The 19,740-nt window shown below is 48.1% G+C and overlaps 1 protein-coding gene across 1 annotated transcript in view; it reads left to right on the top strand.

Annotated features, from left to right (window-relative positions):
- C10H4orf50 (chromosome 10 C4orf50 homolog) overlaps positions 1-19,740 on the top strand; it is a 64,110-nt gene that overhangs the window by 32,158 nt on the left and 12,212 nt on the right. Inside the window, exons 7-8 of the mRNA XM_047798567.1 lie at positions 9,936-10,109; positions 18,885-19,067. Coding sequence (XP_047654523.1) covers positions 9,936-10,109; positions 18,885-19,067 — 357 coding nt within the window. The remainder of the gene's footprint in view (positions 1-9,935; positions 10,110-18,884; positions 19,068-19,740) is intronic.

Below are 19,740 nucleotides of genomic sequence, written 5' to 3' on the forward strand. Positions count from 1 at the left end.
AAGCTGCACGCCTGTCCCTCACTTAGGCTGTTCAAATCGGTATTTGGTGTGGTGGGAGTGGGGTGTTTACACTTTAAGAGCAGAGCTCGTATTTTCACGCCGAGGAGTTTTTCAAGCAGCTCAAGTCGTAATTCTGCAGTTGAGTCTTTTTCTGTATGTATTTATTTACTTGCTTATATTGAGATGTAATTGACATCGACTGTGACTGACATTGTGTTAAGTGTAAGGGGTACGACGCGTTGATATGATACATTTATACGTTACAATCTGATCACCACCAAAGCTTTAGCCGACACCTCCATCACGCTGCGCATTGCGTCCCGAGAGGAGGGGGCCGTGGGCTTTAGAACTCCATCAGTGTTCAAACCCAGCCCTACACGCGCTAGTTCTTTGACTGCTCTGAGTTGTTCTCCTCGTCCGTGGACACTGCTTGCCTTTCAGGACTCCTAGGATGAAATGCTCGTGTAGGGTTCCCGTGGTCTCCAATGTCTGTAGGATAGTTCGAATTGAGCCCTTTGTATACTTTCTTGTCTATTCTCTCTGCCTCTCTGTCTCTCCAGTTTTTTTTTTCCCTTTATCGTTGGTGTTCTGTCAGTTTTCTACCATGCAGCACAGTGACCCAGTCACACATACACATATACATTCTTTTTGTCACATTATCCTCCATCCTGCTCCATCCCAAGTGACTAGATATAGTTCCCAGGGCTATACAGCGGGATCTCATTGCTTATCCATTCCATAGGCAATAGTTTGCCTCTGTTGACCCCAGATTCCCAGTCCATCCCACTCTCTCCCCCTCCCCCTGGGCAACCACAAGTCTGTTCTCCAAGTCCATGAGTTTCTTTTCAGTGGAAATATTCCTTTGTGCTGTGTATTATATTCCAGATATAAGTGATATCATATGGTATTTGTCTTTCTCGTTCTGACTTACTTCACTTAGTATGGGAGTCTCTGGTTCCATCCATGTTGCTGCAAATGGCATTATTTTGTTCTTTATTTTCTCCTTTTTCCACTGTGTACCTATACCATGTCTCTCTCTCTCTCTCTCTTTTTTTTTTTTTTTTTTTTTTTTTTTTTTTTTTTTTTTTAGGGCCGCACTTGTGGCATATGGAGATTCCTAGGCTAGGGGTCAAATCAGAGCTGTAGCTGCCGGCCTACGCCAGGGCCACAGCAACGCGGGATCCGAGCCATGTCTTCGACCTACACCTCAGCTCACGGCAACACCAGATCCTTAACCCACTGAGCGAGGCCAGGGAGAGAACCCACAGCCTCATGGTTCTGAGTTGGATTCATTTCTGCTGCACCAAAATGGGAACTCCCATACCGCATCTTCTTAACCCATTCATCTGTTGATGGATATTTAGCTTGTCTCCATGTCTTGGCTGTTGTGAACAGTGCTGCAATGAACATACGGGTGCATGTGTCTTTTTCAAGGAAAGGTTTGCTGGGATATATGCGCAGGAGGGGGATGGCTGGGTCATATGCCTGTTCTGTGTTTAGTTTTCTGAGGAACCTCCATACTGCTTTCCACAGTGGTTGCACCAATTTACATTCCCACCCACAGTATAGGAGGGGTCCCTTTTCTCCACATCTGCAGGAGACCAGGTCCGGCTGCCAGGGTATATATGCCCCAAAGGAGATGGACATGCGTCAGCGAATGCGCACGGAGACAGCCTCTTTGTCCCTTCTTTCAGGGCGCTGGGCTGCTCACATTTTGTTGGCATAAGTGGTTGATTATATAGACAGTTTCTAACTACAGATTACATCGTAGTGTTAAAAGTACATCGGTTAACTTTTACATGGTACAGTAGCTTTTAAGATCTTTGTTTTAACTACATTTAGTGAGTACAATTTAAGGGCAGTTGGGTACAATACATCATGTGGAAAGGGGGAGGCTCAGTACCAATCATCCCATGGCCAGTTAATCTCCACAAGTTGAAGAGGTCACAGACATAACAAATCTTGTTTTTAGACTAGTGCTTATCTTTAAAGTGTTATGGCAGGGAGACAGCGTAAGAAAATACAAACCAACTTAACTAGCTATCACTTAAAAGCTTCTATAACTCATAGCTAGGTGTCTTTTGGTCAGGAATAATATATGTTTAACTTCTCTGAACCTCATTCAAATCCTAACTCTAAAGTTTACTGTATAACTAGTTAGTAGATAAACACTACGTTTTTAATTAAGTTGGATTTGAATAGGGGCAAGTCCTTCAGGATGAAATTCTTATTATATTATTGTTGTAATTTTGTTAAATCACAAATCACCATAGGAAAATAAGAATGGGAAATAAGAATAATAAGCAAATACTCAGGAAAGACTGAGGAAAACTGAATAACAAGTAAAACAACAGGAAAGACTAGGTCACCCAAGAAACAACCCATATTCTCCAACGCAAACATGGAAACTGTTTTCCCAGGGAAGCCCCAATTCTTCCCATCAACATCAAAGTGAGAGCCGTGTAACCTGAGGCCTGCCCTCGGCTGGTACCATGCAGGCTGGCTTTCATCCTGACCAGGAGCCCACCTTTGGCTTCACCGTTCAGGTGAGCTCCCTTCCTTGGTTAGGAACCTGCCTTCGGGTTTTCTGCCATCAGGCAAGGTCCTTTTTTCGAGTCCCTGCATCTCCTCGACTCCCCGCACACATCCTCTCCAGCATTTGTTATTCGTGGACTTATGAATGATGATCTCTCCAGTTTTATCAATCATTTCATAGGATCATCTTTCGGTTTTGCTGATTTTCTGTCTTATTTGTCTGTATTTTACCTCATCGGTAGCTGCTAACCTTTTCATTATTTCCTTTCTTTTGGTCTAATTGGCTGTTCTTTTTCTGGCTTCTCGTGTTGGAAGTTCAGATCACTGACTTTCGACTGCTCTCCTTCTGTGATCTGTGCGTTCACGTCTGCGGTTTCCTCGATAAGCACTGTTTCATCTGTATCCCACGCATGTTGACATGTTGTACTTTTTATGTCTGTTCAGTCCAAAGTAGCTTCTGATTTCTATCACGATTTCTTCCTTGGCCCATGCATTATTTAGCAGTATGTTGTTGAATTTCCAAGCACCTGTGGAATTTTTAAGTTATGTTTTGTTACCCATGTCTGATTTTATTTCACTGTGGCCAGAAAACATGCACTAGATTATGTTAATCTTTCGAAATTTCTTGAGATTTGTTTGCTGGATCACGTTATGACCTATTTTGGTAAATTGTCCATGTGCGCTTGTAAAGAATGAGTGTTCTGTGGTTGCTGAGTATTAATTAGGTCAAGCTGGTTAATCACGCTAATCAAATTTTCTGTGCTCTCACACTCACGGGTGAGTTTTCTACCTGTTTTGTCATCTACAGAATAGTCTCGTGACACCTCCCACTCCGAGTGTGCACTTGCTAATTTCTTCTTTTGTTATGTTGGTGTTGATTCATATGTTTTGAAATTATTGCGAGATGCACACAGATTTAGGGCTGTGATGTATTCTTGCTGGGTGGATTCTTTGCTCATTATGAACTAGCTCTCATTGTCTCTCACCCCTTTTCCCCTAAAGTTGACTTTTTCTGATATTAAGTAGCCACCTCCATTTCTTTCCTTTAGTGTTGTCATGATATACAATCTTTTTTTTTTATTTTCACTTTTTATCTTTTTTAGGCTTTTGTTTTTTCTATTATAGTTGATTTACGTTGTTCTGTCCATTTCTGCTATACAACAAAGTGACCCCGTCATACCGTAACACAACTTTTTTACACCATTCATCTTCCAGCCTGTAGTACACGTATGTTTAAATTACGTTCCTTAGAAACAACATATAGTCGTTTGTTGTTTTTTGGTTTTCTAACTCAGTTCAGTTTGACATCGTCTGGATTTTAGTTGGCGTGTTGGGTCCCTTTTCATTTCATGTTCATGGTGATGTAATCGTCTTTGTGTTTCACCTTCCTGCCGTTTCTTCTATTTGTCTGTTCTGTCCTATTGTCTCGTATTCCTTCATTCCTACCTTTGTTTTTGGTACCCGTCAGTACACTCTCTTCTGGTATTCCATTTCTTCTCCATTAGCTTATTTTGTTACACATTTCAGTGTCATTCTTTTAGTTGGTTATCCTAGAAATTTCGAAATGTATCTATTAATTGCTAAAATTTATTTTAAACGAGTGCTTTAATCGTGTCTCAGAAGATGCAAAAATGGAGTTCCTGGTTTAACGCCATTTCTTCCTTTTCATCTTTGTTACTATTTATTTTTGTCAACTATGTTACTTTGATGGATAATATACTATTCATTATTTTTTTTTTGGCTGCGCCCATGGTATACAGAGATTCCTGAGCCAGAGATCAAACCCACGCCACAGAACTGACCCAAGCCACAGCAGCGACCCAGGCCATAGCACTGACAGTGCTGGATCCCTAGCCTCGTGAGCCGCCAGGGAACTCTGTTGTTTGTTCTTTCTTCTACTTCTGTGGGTCTGTTTTACACCTGCCTGAAGAACTTGTTGCTTCTTGTAGTGAGGGCCTCCTGGTGATGAATTCTCTCAAATTTCTTTTTATGAAAACAGTTTTTCAACTCCACTTTTAAAAGATTTTTCCCCTCTGGATTCAGAATTTTAAGTAAGTCACCGTCTTGTGACACTTTAAATGCCTCATTCCGTTGTCTTTTCTCTCCCATAGTATCTGTTCAGAAATGGAGTAATTTGTCTTTTTTTTTCCCAAAAAAAGAAATGTGTCATTTTATCTTGGACTATTTTAAAGGTTTGCTCTTTATCTTTGGGCTTTGCCAATTAGATGATTATGCACTCACATGAGGTTTTATTTATGTTTATTCTGCTCAGTTTTTCTGAACTTCTTGAAACTGTAGGTTCAGGTCTTTAATCAGATTTGGAAAATTATTGGCCCTTAGTTCTTCAAATACTTTGTTCTGTTCTATTTTTCTCTCCTCTCCTAGAGATTTTTTTTTCTTGCTATATCCCACATCTTTTGAAACTGTTCTGTTTTTTCCTTGTTTTCCCCTTTGTGCATCAGTTTGAATTCTCTGTTCACCTGTCTTTTAGTTCCCTAATCCCATGCTCTTCTGTGTCCTGTCTTCTAATAAATGCATCCAGTCATTTTTAATTTTCATTTCTTGTATTTTGAAGTTCTAGAATATCCCTTTTATCTTTTTAAAAAAAGATTCTGACTCTTTGTTGAAATACTTTATCTTTGCATTCATTTGCCTGTAGCTTTTCCTATGTTTTATAAAATACATGATCATAGATAATTGGAAGGTCTTGTCTGCTAACCCTACTATGTGCGTCGTCTCTGGGTCTGTTTCTATTGACTCTGTTATTTCTCGGTTAAGTCTCATTTTTCGGCTTCTTCATGTGACTGGTAATTTTTTCTGTGTTGAACATTGTGCAGAACATGTTGTAGAGATTCCTGCTGATTAGCTTCCTCTAATGTTGAGTGAGTTTTCTTCTGGTAGGTGGGTGAATGATCAGCAGTCCATATTATCCCTGGGCAGGTTTATTTCAAGTTTCCCCTCAGTCTCAGGGCTTGATTTTACTTCTAACACGGTGGTCCTTCTTCTAGGATATAGCCTTTCAATGATAACGGCTGGGCTCCCAGAGCAGTCAGCAAACTCTCCCTTTGGCTTGGCCAGAGCACTGCCATCTTTGTAGCGGTGTGGGATCTCTTTAGCAATTGACCTCCCCACGGCTGTTCTCTGCAAGGCCTCAGAGTCTTGCACCATGCTGCACCATTTAGGATTCAGCCAAGGACCCAAGAGTATTCCAGGATGGTATCTGGATATCTTCTCTGCATCTCTCTTTTCCCTGTTACTTTTCCCCACAAATCCCAGATATTAGAACATCCCTGAACCTCAACCCTAGTCTCTGATTCCACCCAGCAGGACCACCACATTCAGCTTGAGATCTGAATGGAAAAGGCTCCCAAGAGAAATCCAGGGAGAATATTGAGCTCACCTTGTCGTGCACCCTTTTGCTCAGGGATTGTAGCCCTGCATGGGCTGCCATTTAAAGTCTCCAAAGAATTGTCTCTATACATTTCTCTCAGCTCTGAGAGTTATCAGCTCCCCGCTAGTCAGACCTGGTAGGAACTGGAATTCCGAGGAGGTGAATATCGAGTGGAAGGTTTCAAAGTTTGAAAGGAGCAGCGGATGAAGAACATTCCAGGCAGAGGGGGAAGTGAGTGGCTAGGCCCTGAGGCAGGAATGAGCCTGGAGGGTTGAAAAAAGCAGAAAGTAGGAATTCCCATCATGGCTCAGTGGTTAATGAACCCAACTGGGATCCATGAGGATGTGGGTTTGGTTCCTGGCCTCTCTCAGTGGGTTAAGGATCCAGCGTTGCCCTGAGCTGTGGTGTAGGTCATGCACATGGCTTGGATCCTGCGTTGCTGTGGCTGTGGTGTAGGCTGCCAGCTGCAGCTGTGATTCAACCTCTAGCCTGGGAACCTCCATATGCCGTGGGTGAGGCCCTAAAAAAGAGAAAAAAAAGAAAAAGCAGAGAGTAGCCAATGTGGCTGGATCACCGTGGGCCTGCATGGGGTACGGCATGAAGTGAAGATGGTAAAGGGGTTGTGAGAAAGATCGCAGGAGGCTTTGCAGGCCCTGGTCGTGACCGTTTGAGATGCAGTCAGAAACTATTGGAGGGTTTGGAGCCACCTCAATGAGTTTCAAACATAGAAAGATCGCCTTCTGCAGTAAAGACACAGGGAGAACAGTCCAGAGGGTTTTGCCAAGAGATGCTGCTAGATGAGAGGAGTTTGGAATAAAAAAAAAATAGACTGTTCCAGACCAAAGCTAGAGTCGGGACAAATGCAGTGATGCTTAGTGGGGCAGAAGGCAGAAGGTGAGGAAAACTGGCCTTTCCCTCGTCCCAAGTCACAAACCTGATCATCTTTTGATTTGGCTTAACACCCTCTGTGTCTCCCTAGTGCGCTTAGTAGGACGTCCGGATTCCTCCGGGGGAGTTATAGTCTGAACCCTGGGCGCTTCAGCTATTGCTGGATGCGTCCACTGTGTCTACAGGCCTAGATCCTCGACCCGCCCCTCCCCAGCCCCCACTTTCCCCTGGGAACTGCTGCTTGCCCTCCAGGTCTTGCTTTGGGGCATCTCCCCCCATCCCACCCTTGGAGGGGTTCGGTGCAAAGGCAGGCGGCTCGGCACACCTCTCCCCAGCACGCCATTCAGCGATCCCACTTTGGTGGCTGGCAGTTGGCTGCGAAGGTATTTACGCCAGGGGATTCAGCAAGCACTGCATGTCCCTGTGCCCCTTCCTCCCTGGGAATGGTGGTTATACCTCTGCCACCGTACCCCTGGGTGGCAAGGGTGCCTCTGATTTAGGGTCTTCCTGAGGCTCTTGCCCGCCTCCTGGCTTCCCCTCACCATGCCGTGTTAGCGATGTCAACCTCCCCCACCAGACGGAGCTCCCCAAGGCCATGGTCACCCTGGCTCCCAGCCCAGGGGCAGCATGTGGCTGGAGCACATGCTCCTGATTCTGTTAGGGAGCAAGGGCATTGTGGGCCATCCCCAGGGGTCGCCATGTGGGCAGGGCCACCACACACCTGCTGACTTAGGATGCCCTGTGGCATGGAATACTACTCAGCCATAAAAAAGGACATACTGCCATTTGCAGCAATGTGGATGCAACTAGAGATTCTCAGACTGAGTGAAGTAAGTCAGAAAGAGAAAGACAAATACCATATGATATCACTTATGTGTGGAATCTAAAAAATGCCACAAATGAACTGTCTTCAAAACAGAAACAGATCATCAACCTGGAGAGCAGATTTGTGTTGCCACGTGGGAGGGGGAGGGAGTGAGGTGGACGGGGAATTTAGGATTAGTAGATGCAAACCATTCCATTTATAATGGAGAAGCAATGAGGTCCTGCTGCACAGCACAGGGAACTATATCCAATCTCTAGGGAAAGAACATGATGGAGGATAATGTGAGAAAAAGAATATAAATAAATATGTAATATATATACACATATGACTGAGTCACTTTGCTGTACAGCAAAAATGGACAGAACATTGTAAGTCAAATATACCTTTTAAAAATTTTTTTTAAAAAGAATGCCCCATGGTCACTCTCTCAGGATGACGGGACAAAGCCCAAGTCACTGCAGAGGACGGAGGTAGCCAAGGCACCAAACTCCCCAGAAAGGCCAAGTTGTTTTGCAAGTCTTAGAAGTGGATTTTTACGGAATTGTTCAGAGCACCCATCTGCTCTTGACAGGGCCCAGCCTGTGAATCTTGGGCCCACGCTCTGTGAATTTCTATTAATTAAAAATAAATCACATTCTGCTCTCAGATTCTTTGCTGACAAGAGAGAGGCTGATCAGCCCCCGAGGCACGTGATGCTGCCCTCTCACCCTCCCCCGCATCCTCTCCCCACACAGCAGCCTGGGGTCCCCCTCCCACCACACCCCTGGGTCAGGAGAGATGACTTTCGTAGGCTTTCGGTTCCCAAGGTGGGAATTCCCATCGTGGCTCAGCGATAACGAACCCAACTAGCATCCACGAGCACGCGGATGTGCTCCCTGGCCCCACACGGTGGGTTGAGGATGCAGCGTTGCCGTGAGCTGCGGTACATTCAGATGCGACTTGGATCTGGCGTTGACGTGGCTGTGGCACAGGCCAGCAGCTGCAGCTCCAATTGGACCCCTATCTGGGAAGTTCCATATGTCATGGGTGCGGCCCTAAAAAGCAAAATAAATAAATAAGTGAATAAATAAATTCCCAGGGTCATCGCTTTCAATGAGAGCTAGACCTCCAGACCAGGAGCCGGGGTGTTGGAGATGCCTCTGAATTCCTGGACTTTTCCAATTAGCCGGGCTGTCCAGCCCAAGGCCACCTTAGTCGTGAAAACCAAGAGCTTAATGATGCTCAGGCCCTTGACATAGAAAGTCCCCCTCTGAGGCTCTCGGGGGAAGAACCAGAGGTGTCTCAGGCATTCTCGGGTGTACCAGGCTCTCTATCCCAGCCCCAGGTACAGCAGCAAAATCTTCGACTAATCCGGGCATTGAACATGCACAGAGTGTACTAACGACAGGGTTTTTGACATTATTTAATGATACGGAAAAGACCCATGACATGGTATTAAGAGAGGAAAACAGAATAAAGACATATACACAGCATTGAAATGTTACATAGGAAAATCTACCTGTGTATGTATATGTATGCGCCTACCTGTCTTATGGATGTGCATATATAAGTTATTAAAAATAATAACTGGGGGCAGTTATTACTGCTGGGGGCAGTAGCACGACTCCTATGGTCATTTGTCGCTGGACCGCACTCCCCTCGGAGGTACATGAGCCTCTCCCATCTGACTTTCCGCCCTCCCAGAAATTCCCTATGGATATTCCTGCGAAACCTGCTCGTGTTTGACCCCGGACGAGGGAGAGGCTATTTTTTTCTGATGTAAGAAACGTTTTGGGGAAATACGGTAGCTTCCCGTTTCCTGTAAATGCATGCAGCTTTCCCGTGCCGAGCATCTCAACTGGCTCCGGACATTCGATTTCATTCATCGTGCTGTGTTTCAGGAGAGGGGTGACGGACAGCCATTCAAACAGACTCTGGGGAACTATGCCGTTTCGCCTATTCTCCATATGCGAAACAATTTTTTTTTTTTGAAAATAACATTCTAGAATGTTATTCTGAGATTCCCTAGCCCCTCCCCAACTCCCTCTCCCAAGAAACCCAGCAGGGACCACACCCGGATCGGAGCACGTGGGTGAAAGGGGCACAGCAGAGAGATGACGGAGGGAGAATCATGATGGTGATTCTGGCTCGTAGTTTTGGGCGTGATCTCTGTTACTTTAGTTTATGAAATTTACTGAGCGTGAGAAAAACGTAAGCAGGAAAAAAAAAAATATGAAGGCAAATCGATACTGTCTGCTGGCTGACAGATGAGACTTGGAGGCTCAGCCAAAATTGCCTTCAACTCTGATTCCACAGCATCGGGACCCAGAGGCCGAGGCTTCGGAGGAGGACCTCGGGCTGCGCGTCAGGCAGCTGTGTCACCAGGTGCGGACCCTGCAGTGCCAGCTCCGAGACCAGAGCTCTGCACACCGGGCCCTGCAGGCCTCTTTCGAGGAGGCCACCCGTCTGCAGGGAGAACTCCAGGGCAAGGTAAGGCTGGGCCCACTCTTCCTGCCCCGCCTGGAAACGACTGTTCCCCCACCCAGGACAGCTTTGAGGGTGGACAAGGGAGTTAGGTAAGAGCTCACGGAGCCTCTCCAGCAGTTTATAAGGGTTTGAATATTTTGAAAGTGCAGAACAGTGGCAAAGAAAGGCCTGTAATCTGTCCACCCGGCTCAACCCCAGTTCGATCTGAAGATAGCAACACATATGCAGGGCTTTTTCAAAAGACAAATGGTTTGTCTTTAAGTTTTCTTGACGTAGAGTTGAATTTGCAAGGTTGTGGTCTTTTCTGCTGCGCAACAAAGTGATTTTTCAGATTCTTTCCCCATAGGGATTATCACGGAATATTCAGGAAGCTCCCCTGTGGCAAAGGAGACGATCTGGCGTTGCGTCAGCTGTGGTGGTGCAGGCACAGCTGTGGCGTGGGTTCAGTCCCTGGCTGGGGAACTTCCACATGCCACGGGCGCCAAAAAGAAATATGTAATAGAGTTCCCTGTGCCATACAGCGGGTCCCCGATGGCCAGTCCTTCCATGTAGCACAGCGTGCATATGCCCGTCCCAGACCCCAGTCCATCCCTCCCCCACCTGTCTGTCCCCTTTGGTAACCGTAAGTCAAACAGTCTTCAGATGTTACGTAAATAAAAGTCCTTTCTCTGCAGGAGTGAACTGGGTGAGAATACAAAAAGAAATAGGGAGTTCCCTTCGTGGCTCAGCAGAAACGAATCTGACTAGGATCCATGAGGACACGCGTTCGATCCCTGGCCTCGCTCAGTGGGTTAGGGATCAGGCGTTGCCCTCAGCTGTGGTGTAGGTCACAGACATGGCTTGGATCTGGCATTGCTGTGGCTGTGGTGTAGGCCGGAGGCTGCAGCTCCCATTCAACCCCTAGCCTGGGAACCTCCATATGCTACAGGCACGGCCCTGAAAAGATATAAAATAAAATAAAATAAATAAGGTCACAGGATACTTGGAATTGTTTAGTATCTTGTCTGTGGGGATGGGGACAGGACAACATAGGTGATGAAATTGAATGGAACTTGATCTGCACACACACACACGCACACACACACACACACACACACATATACACACACGCACGTACACTGGAGAGCTCCAAGTAAGAACAACGGAGCGCATCCATGTCGATACCAGGCTGTAGTGAATCAGAGTTTTGCAAAAGGTTCCCACCAGAGGAGCCCTCCAAAGTGTACAAGGGACCTCTCTGTATTATTTTTTACAACTGTATGTAAATCTAAAATTATCTCAATCCTTTCAAAATGCAATAAAATAAACTATTATATATAGGCTAGAGAAACAGCAAGGTCCTGCTGTTTAGCACAGAGAACTATGTTCAACATCCGGTGATAAACCATGCTGGAAAAGGACATTTAAAAGAATGAATCAGGAGTTCCCGTCGTGGCCCAGTGGTTAATGAATCCAACCAGGAACCATGAGGTTGCGGGTTTGGTCCCTGGCCTTGCTCAGTGGGTTAACAATGTGGCGTTGCCGTGAGCTGTGGTGTAGGTTGCAGACGCGGCTGGGATCCCGCGTTGCTGTGGCTGTGGCGTAGGCCGGTGGCTGCAGCTCCGATTCGACCCCTAGCCTGGAAACCTCCATGTGCCGTGGGAGCGGCCCTAGAAAAGACAAAGAGACAAAAATAAAATAAAATAAAATAAAATAAAATAAAATAAAATAAAATAAAATAAAATAAAAGAATGAATCACTGCTGTACAGTAGAAATTAACACAACATTGTAAATCATCTATCTTTCAATAAAATAATTTTCTCTCTCTATCTTTTTTTTTTAAATTGTCTTTTTGTCTTTTTAGGGCCCCGCCCATGGCACATGGAGGTTCTCAGGCTAGGGGTCGAATCAGAGCTGTAGCCGCACCGCAGCACCGCAACACCAGGATCTGAGCCTTGTCTGTGACCTACACCACAGCTCACGGCAACGCCGGATCCTTAACCCACTGAGCGAGGCCAGGGATCGAACCCACAACCTCAGGGTTCCTAGTCGGATTCGTTTCTGCTTTGCCGTGACGGGAACTCCTAAAATAAATTTTTAATGCAAAAAAAACAAAACAAAACAGTCTTTCCTCCCCCTCAACCCCAACCCCTTCTGACTTCCCTTTTTTTAGCCCTATCTCCCCACATTCAGGACGTGTGTGTACATTTATGAAATTGTGCCATACAAAAATATGCTGCATCTTGACATTATCATTTAGTTACACATCGTGATGCTTTTTCCACATCAACACATGCACATGGAGCTTCATTATTTCAAACGCGTTCATGTTATTTTTAAGAGGCCAAACCGTAACGTACTTAACCGGTTCTTGGTATGAAGATCTAGGTGGTTTCTGTTCTTTGCTTCACACACAAGACCCGTGGACGTTTCTACCTCCCTCTATCTCGGGCTATGTTTCTGCTATGTACGCAAAGGACAAACTCCTAGTGAAAGAATTCCTGGGTCCCAGGCTAGGTTCATAATGAACTTTGATGGAAAATGGCCAACGACCCTGCAAACTGCTGCATCAAGTACACTCCCACCAGAAATGAGTGAGTGTATTGTCTGCCCACAGCTTGTTACCCTGAACCGTATCGCACGTGACACTTTTTTGAGAAGCTAATGGATGAAAATACATCACCGACATTTTGATGCGACTTCTGACCCCTCTCTTAGGCGTTCTCTGGATGCATGGATACACTGTACAGGGTTTTATGCCCATTATTTGTTGGACCATGCAGTCGTCTATGGGGTAGATGTGATTTCCATTCCCTTAGAGCATCTGTGGTTACTTCCACTAGTTCTTATAGCGTTGTTTATATATGATAGTTCAGGGAGCAGAGATGGCTGGTTCTAAGACAGGCAAGCGTGTTCCTTCTAAATGTGTATTGCACATTGGCTTTCCTGAGTATTGGTATCTACCCGCAGAGCCAGGGCTGTAAAGGAGGGTCTCTTTGTCACTGTGCCTTGGCTGGTGTGGCAGGTATGATGACTTTCTCGTCCCGTCTGCCACTGATCTGTGAAAAAGAAAACTCCACTTATACACATGTTAGACCTTTTTTTTTAACCCTCTCCAATGAATGTTTTAGGGTTTTTTTTTAGTTATTATTTTCATTCTTTTTTGTTTCTGTGCTTTAGATCAGATATTTCTTTCTAATCCATCTTCCAGCTAGATGATACTCTTTAGGTGAGGCAACATTGCATTATTATAGTTCTTAATTTCAGTTCTTTATTTAATTATTATCATTCCTAATTTTTTTTTGTCTTTTTGCTATTTCTTGGGCCGCTCCCGCGGCATATGGAAGTTCCCAGGCTAGGGGTCCAATCGGAGCCGTAGCCACCGGCCTATGCCAGAGCCACAGCAACGCGGGATCTGAGCCGCATCTGCAACCTACACCACAGCTCACGGCAACACCGGATCGTCAACCCACTGAGCAAGGGCAGGGACCGAACCCGCAACCTCATGGTTCCTAGTCGGGTTCGTTAACCACTGCGCCACAATGGGAACTCCCTAATTTCTTAATTATATGCATTATTTTAGTTCTTAATTTCAGATATTGTATTTTGCAGTCTTAGAATTTTCCTATGATTACTTTCTTTATCTCTTCCAGTTTTCTGATGAGATTCTTGTAAAATGATTCCTGAGCCTTTTGGTCACCGTTACTGTCAGGTCTGTCTGTGACAGCTCCACTCTCCGTTCCCACTAGCAGCGGGTGAAGGTCCCAGCCTCTCCACGTCCCCCTGACCTTTGCTCTCTCTGTCTTTTTGTTGCTGACCATGCTTGTGGGTGCGAAGTGGCATCTCATTGTGGTTTGGACTTGCATTTCCTTAACGGTTAATAGCGTTGAGCATCTTTTCATGTATTTATTTGCGGGTCTTATATCTTCTTTGGAAAAAGGTCTATTCAGATTCTCTGTCCATTTTGTAATTGGGTTGTTTTGTTGTTGTTGAGTTGTAAGCATTTGCTGTCTAGTCTAGATACAAGTCCCTATTTAGATATAGGATTTGCAAATATTTTCTCCTATCCTGCCATCTTTTCACTTTGCTCTCTCTCTCTCTCTCTTTTTGGTTTTGTTTGTTCGTTTTGTCTTTTGAGCCCCGCACCCGCAGCATGTGGAAGTTCCCAGGCTAGGGGTTGAATTGGAGCTACAGCTGCCAGCCTAAACCACAGCCACAGCAATGCAGGATCCGAGCCACATCTGCGACTTACACCACAGCTCATGGCAACGCTGGATCCTTAACCCACTGAGCAAGGCCAGGGATCGAACCTGAGTCTTCACGGATACCAGTGGTGTTCGTGACTGCTGAGCCATGACAGGAACTCCCTGCTCTCATTTATTTTTTGATTGCAACTGCCCAGTACTCAGTCTGCAGCTACATATTCATGCTATTTCTTACAATGAAGTAGAGAGATGATTTCACCCAAGCCTGCAAATATTATCGTGTGCCTTTCATATATAAGACAGTTCACTTGAAGCTGGCATTTTACTCTGCAAATATATGCAGAAACATGAGCCACAATAGATTTATAGAAATGTTCATTAAAGCCTTGTTTGTAAAGCAAGCCAACAGAAACAATATAAATTTTCATCAACAAAGAATTGGTTAAATAAATTTTGTTCCAGCCTCACAGTTAAATAGTATGCAAATTTTTAAAAGAATGTGATCAATTTGTATGTTTTAACATGGGAGTAACACCATGATTTTATATCAAGTGACACAGTCAAGCTGTAAAACATTTGTATAATATGGTGTCATGTGTGCGCATACACGCCTGTATTCCGATCATGGGTATGTAGGGTTGAAAATAGTGTTAGGAGTCAGGAGAGGATGGGAGAGAGGAAGAAGGACTTTTGTTTATGTAGCTTTTCTTGTACCGACTCCAGAGAGAACCAGGAAGAGAGTGAGGAGAATTCATAGGACACCCGTCTTATTAGAGCTTTTACCATTTTTGTTGCAGTCTGTCTTTTTAGGGCCACACCCATGGCACATGGAGGTTCCCAGGCTAGGGGTCGAATCAGAGCTGTAGCTGCCGGCCTACACCACAGCCACAACAATGCCAGATCCGAGCCATGTCTGTGACCTACACCACAGCTCACAGCAACACCAGATCCTTAACCCACTGTGCGAGGCCAGGGATCAAACCAGTGTCCTCACGGATACTAGTCAGATTCCTTTCCACTGAGCCATGATGGAAACTTCTAGAGCTTACTGTTTTGTGGGTCAGGAATTCAGGCAGGAGCTCCTCTGAGCATTAGCGGAGCCGCTTGCTGGTATCCAAGTGGGTGCTGGGCTGGGCTGGAAGGTCCAGGAAGGCTTCACACACAGGCCTGCCCTAGAGAGTAATAGTGGCTTCCCTTTCAGTGAGTGTTGACTGATGCCAGGCCTCGTTCCAGGACTGTACAGACATGGATTCACAGAGGCCTTATGCAATCCTCACTATTGGGCCGGGGGAGGGGGGTGGGCTAATATTGCTCCCACTCTGCAGACGAGAAAACTGAGGCAGAGAGAGATGTGATTTGCCCAAGGTCACAATTCTAGTGAGTAGCTGGGCTGGGGTTAGGACCCGGAGCCTATAGGTCCTCGTATAGGCTCCGCACCAAAAAACCAACACACTGCACCCAAACACCCTGGGACCTCTGCACGTGGGGGTGGGGAAGGCATCCTTCCCGAAGGGAGAAGGCACGGAGCTGGCCTTGACAACAGCGGCCTGGCGGACCCCCTTCTCCAGTGGTCAGAGCATCCTTCCTCCCCGGGTCCAGCCTAGCTGGTGATGGGAAAGGTGCCTGCTCCCTCCGAGAACTCCCGGGGGAGGAGAGGGGATCTGGAGGCAACCCCTCTGAGCGCCTCGGGCCTGTGGACACGCCGAGCAAGGTGAACGATGGCTCAGCATGCTCCAAAGTCTGGGTTCTCTTTCAGCTGGATGAACTTCAGAAGAGGCACCACGAAGCAGATTTGGCTGTGACCCCATTGAAGGTAATATGGGTGCGAAATCAGTAGGAACTGTCTCTTCCAAGGAAAAAAGAGCTGAATGCTTTTTCCCATTAGGAGATAGCCCATCGCTAGTGTATAAAAATACTGGGAAGAGGAATGAAAGAGAAAAATAACCCCCAAAGCCCCCCTTTGAATCTGGCGTTTTCAGGTATTTTCCTTCCAGTATATTTTTCGCGTGTCTGAGATCCTTCGGAACCCGTGTGTCTCTGTCCTGCTTTTCCTGCTGGAGTGTGTGCCCTGTAGATGGACTGTCCTGTCTTTGCCCACCTTCGAGGCTGCTGTCACACTGGAGCCCAAAGCATGAGACACCGCAGTTCACAAAGGGAACGCTCTGTTCAGCCTCTGGGTCCATCCCTCCCCCCTCCCCTCCCCCCCTTCCACTCCCCTCCCTCCTCCCCCTCCTCCCCCCTCCCTTCCCCTCCCTTCCCCCCTTCCACTCCCCTCCCCTCCCCTTCCTCTCCCTCCCTCTCCCCTCCCTCCTCCCCCCTCCCCTCCCTCCTCTCCCCTCTTCCTTCCTCTCTCCTCCCTCCCCTTCCCTCTCCTCCCTCTCCTCCGCCTCCCCTCCCCTTCCTCTCCCCTCCCTCTCCTCCCCTCCCCCTTCCCCCCCCAGATGGAAATAAAAACACGACACCAACAACACGATATTCACGGGAAGCCAGGCCTGAGCACGAGAGGTTGGACTCCCCATCCACCCCACCCCCTCCCCGTCCCCCTTGGCAACCACCAGTCCATGAGTCCGTTCCTGTTCCATAGACAGGTTCATTTATGCCTTATTCTAGGTTCTTCACATAAGCGGTATCATATGGTATTTGTCTTTCTCTTTGTAACTTCACTTAGTTGAGACCCTCTCGTCACATCCATGTTGCTGCAAATGCCATTATTTCGTTCCTTTTTGTGGCTGAGCAGTTTGGGGTCGGTAGATGCCAACTGTGACATTTAGGATGGATGAGCAATGAGGTCCTACTGTGCAGCACAGGGCGCTGTGTCCAGTCTCTTGGGATGGAACACGATGGAAGATGAAACGGGAAAAAGAATGTCTGTATATGTGTGACTGGGTCACTATGCTGTACAGCAGAAATTGACTCAGCACTGTAAATCAACTCTACCCTAATAAAAATAATTTAAAAAAAGAAAAAGGTACGCCATAGAAAAAAAAAAAAGAAGAGGTTGGATTGGACAGGGAGGAGCCGCAGTGCCCTGGGTTCAAATCGAGCCCCTCCTTGGGGCCATCATTCACCTTTGGGGCCTCGGTTTTCTCATCTGGGGATGGGAATTGGGGTTCCTAACCTGCTGTGGGCGGTTTGGTGAGGCTCTAATGATGAATGGCTACCCTCTGTCGCATGCCTGCCATGTGCCAGGGGCCACACCTATCTTCTCAACAACACAGTATCTCAACATGTCAGGGAGGGAACCCCGAGCCCTGCTCTGCAGATGGGGAAACGGAGGCTCAGAGAGACACAGTGCCTTGCCCGTATCCACACAGCACGACCCTGTAGCAGAGCCAAGATTTAACCCAGCTTCGTCTGATGCCACACCTTCCCAACAGCCACACTCTCCCTCCGAGAGCCCAGTAGAGTCCTGTCATGGTCAACAGCGGCTTCTTTCTCAGGGGGAGCTGCACAGAGCAGATTTCAGCTGATATTGGCTGAATGAACGGGACCCTGACGTTCGGGGGTGTGATCCTGGGGGCCCGGGGCACCCCAGCCTCCAGGTCAGACCGCCCGCCCATCCTGCCTGCCTGCAGTTAGGCGCCTGGCACCCCTGCCCAGGGGCTGACGCGCAGATGCCCCTGACCCTCTGGGACTGGCTCGGAAGGGAGTTCTGGCCTGGAGGGGTCACCACCTCCTCCACCAGCGCAGGGGACGATGGGAGCCTGTCAGCCCCTCTGGACATGCGCAGATGGGGGAGCTCATTTCATGGTGGGAGTGGGGGTCACGCACTCCTGGGATTCACAGAACAGATGCCTCCCAAAAGCCATGCTGTGCCCAGCCGTAGCACAGGGATGGTCCCGGGGGTCCAGGGGAATGGAAGCCTTGACCCCGAGGAGCCCCAGGCTATGTGGGAGACAGACCCCCAAATATAGACTAACTGCTGGGACGGAAGGAAGTTGGGAGTCTGGGCACAGAGGGACACAGGCCCTGAATATCAGGGAGGCTCACCGGGGGAGGCGACGCTCAGGCTGGCCTCTGAACAGAGCTGCACAAGGCTCTTCTGGGCTTGGGACATGTAGGAGCCACCAAAGAGTGAGGAGGAAGGTGGGGATGGGGTCGGGGGGTTGGAGGGGGTGCCCGTGTGGCTGGAACAGCAGTGAGGAGGGCCACTGGGGTGGGGGTGGGGAGGCACAGGCTGGGTCTGATCTTTCGGGCATGCGGGCCGTCCTGGGCTGGCTCTGTGTCAGTCTCCTTTGGTCCTGGAGGCCTGACCGTGCCCACTGTACAGATGGGCAAGTCGAGGGGTAGGGAGGAGCTTGGCCTCATAGCTGGTCAGTAGTGGGGCTGACGTCCACGCTGTGGACCCATCCGGAAGGCATCCAGGGGGCTGCGGGGAGCCCTGGTGAGAGGGCTGCAGGGCAGCCCTGGATTCCGGAGCTGGCTGTGGCTTGTGGGTAAAGGGAGGAATTGCAGGGAGGAGGCTGAGCTGGGGCAGGGCCGGGGGATGCAGAGAAGGATGCCCACCAGTGACCCCCCCGGCCCAGCCGTCCAGCCCCCAGGGGAGCCCTGCCCGCCATGGACCCACCCGTGTCTTCACTCCTACCCTTCCAGGCCAAGCTGGCTTCCCTGGTCCAGAAGTGCCAGGAGAGGAACCACCTGATCACCCGCCTGCTGGAGGAGCTGCACAGACACGGGGCGGGGAACCGCCTGCTCTCTGAGGTGGCACACAGCATGGTGACCGACGTGGCACTGGCTGAGTATGTGGCCACCTTCCTGGCTCCGGGGGACCCAGAGGTAGGTTCCCACAGGTAGCCCTGCCCCCTTGTCCTGGGGGGGCTGTAGGCTCATCCACCACCCTGACCTGCCCTCTCCGTCCCTCCCTCCCTCCTTCTGTTCACTCACCCCGCCTGGAACTCACCCTGGACTCCCGTGTGCCAGCACCTGATGGCGTGCTTAGAGCTGGTGTCAGGAGGTGACTGCGCCATCCTGAACCTTAAAGCGTGCTCAGGACACGGTGTAGGAGACAGACACACAAACCACGACTTTAATTCAGTGTCAGACAGCACTCGGCATTTGTCTTGTTGCCTGGTTTCATCCCGTGTGCCCCAGGACCTTAGCACTTGCCGCTTCCCCGGGAAGATTCTTTCTTGTTGGCCCTGCAGCCTCCCACCCATCCTTCAGGGCACAGTTCAAGCGTGACCTTGCCCAGGAGCCTGCTCTGAGTCCCACAGACCCCAGGGTTAGCCATGCACCCCTCTGTCCTTCACCACACATGGGCCTGTGTGATGTGACAATTCAAGGGATTCTCCTTACTGTTGGGGGCATTTCATCGCAACCTCTCTGGTGGGGCTGAGGGTTTCAGGCTTCTTCAGAGGCAGAATAGGGGCAGGGAGGGAAATCAGCATCTAGTTGAGGGGCCCGGCACAGCACCTGTGTGTTAACGAGGCAGGACGGAAAGCAGGGTTTC

This window comes from Phacochoerus africanus, chromosome 10 (genome assembly GCF_016906955.1).
Source record: "Phacochoerus africanus isolate WHEZ1 chromosome 10, ROS_Pafr_v1, whole genome shotgun sequence".
Lineage (NCBI taxonomy): Eukaryota > Metazoa > Chordata > Mammalia > Artiodactyla > Suidae > Phacochoerus > Phacochoerus africanus.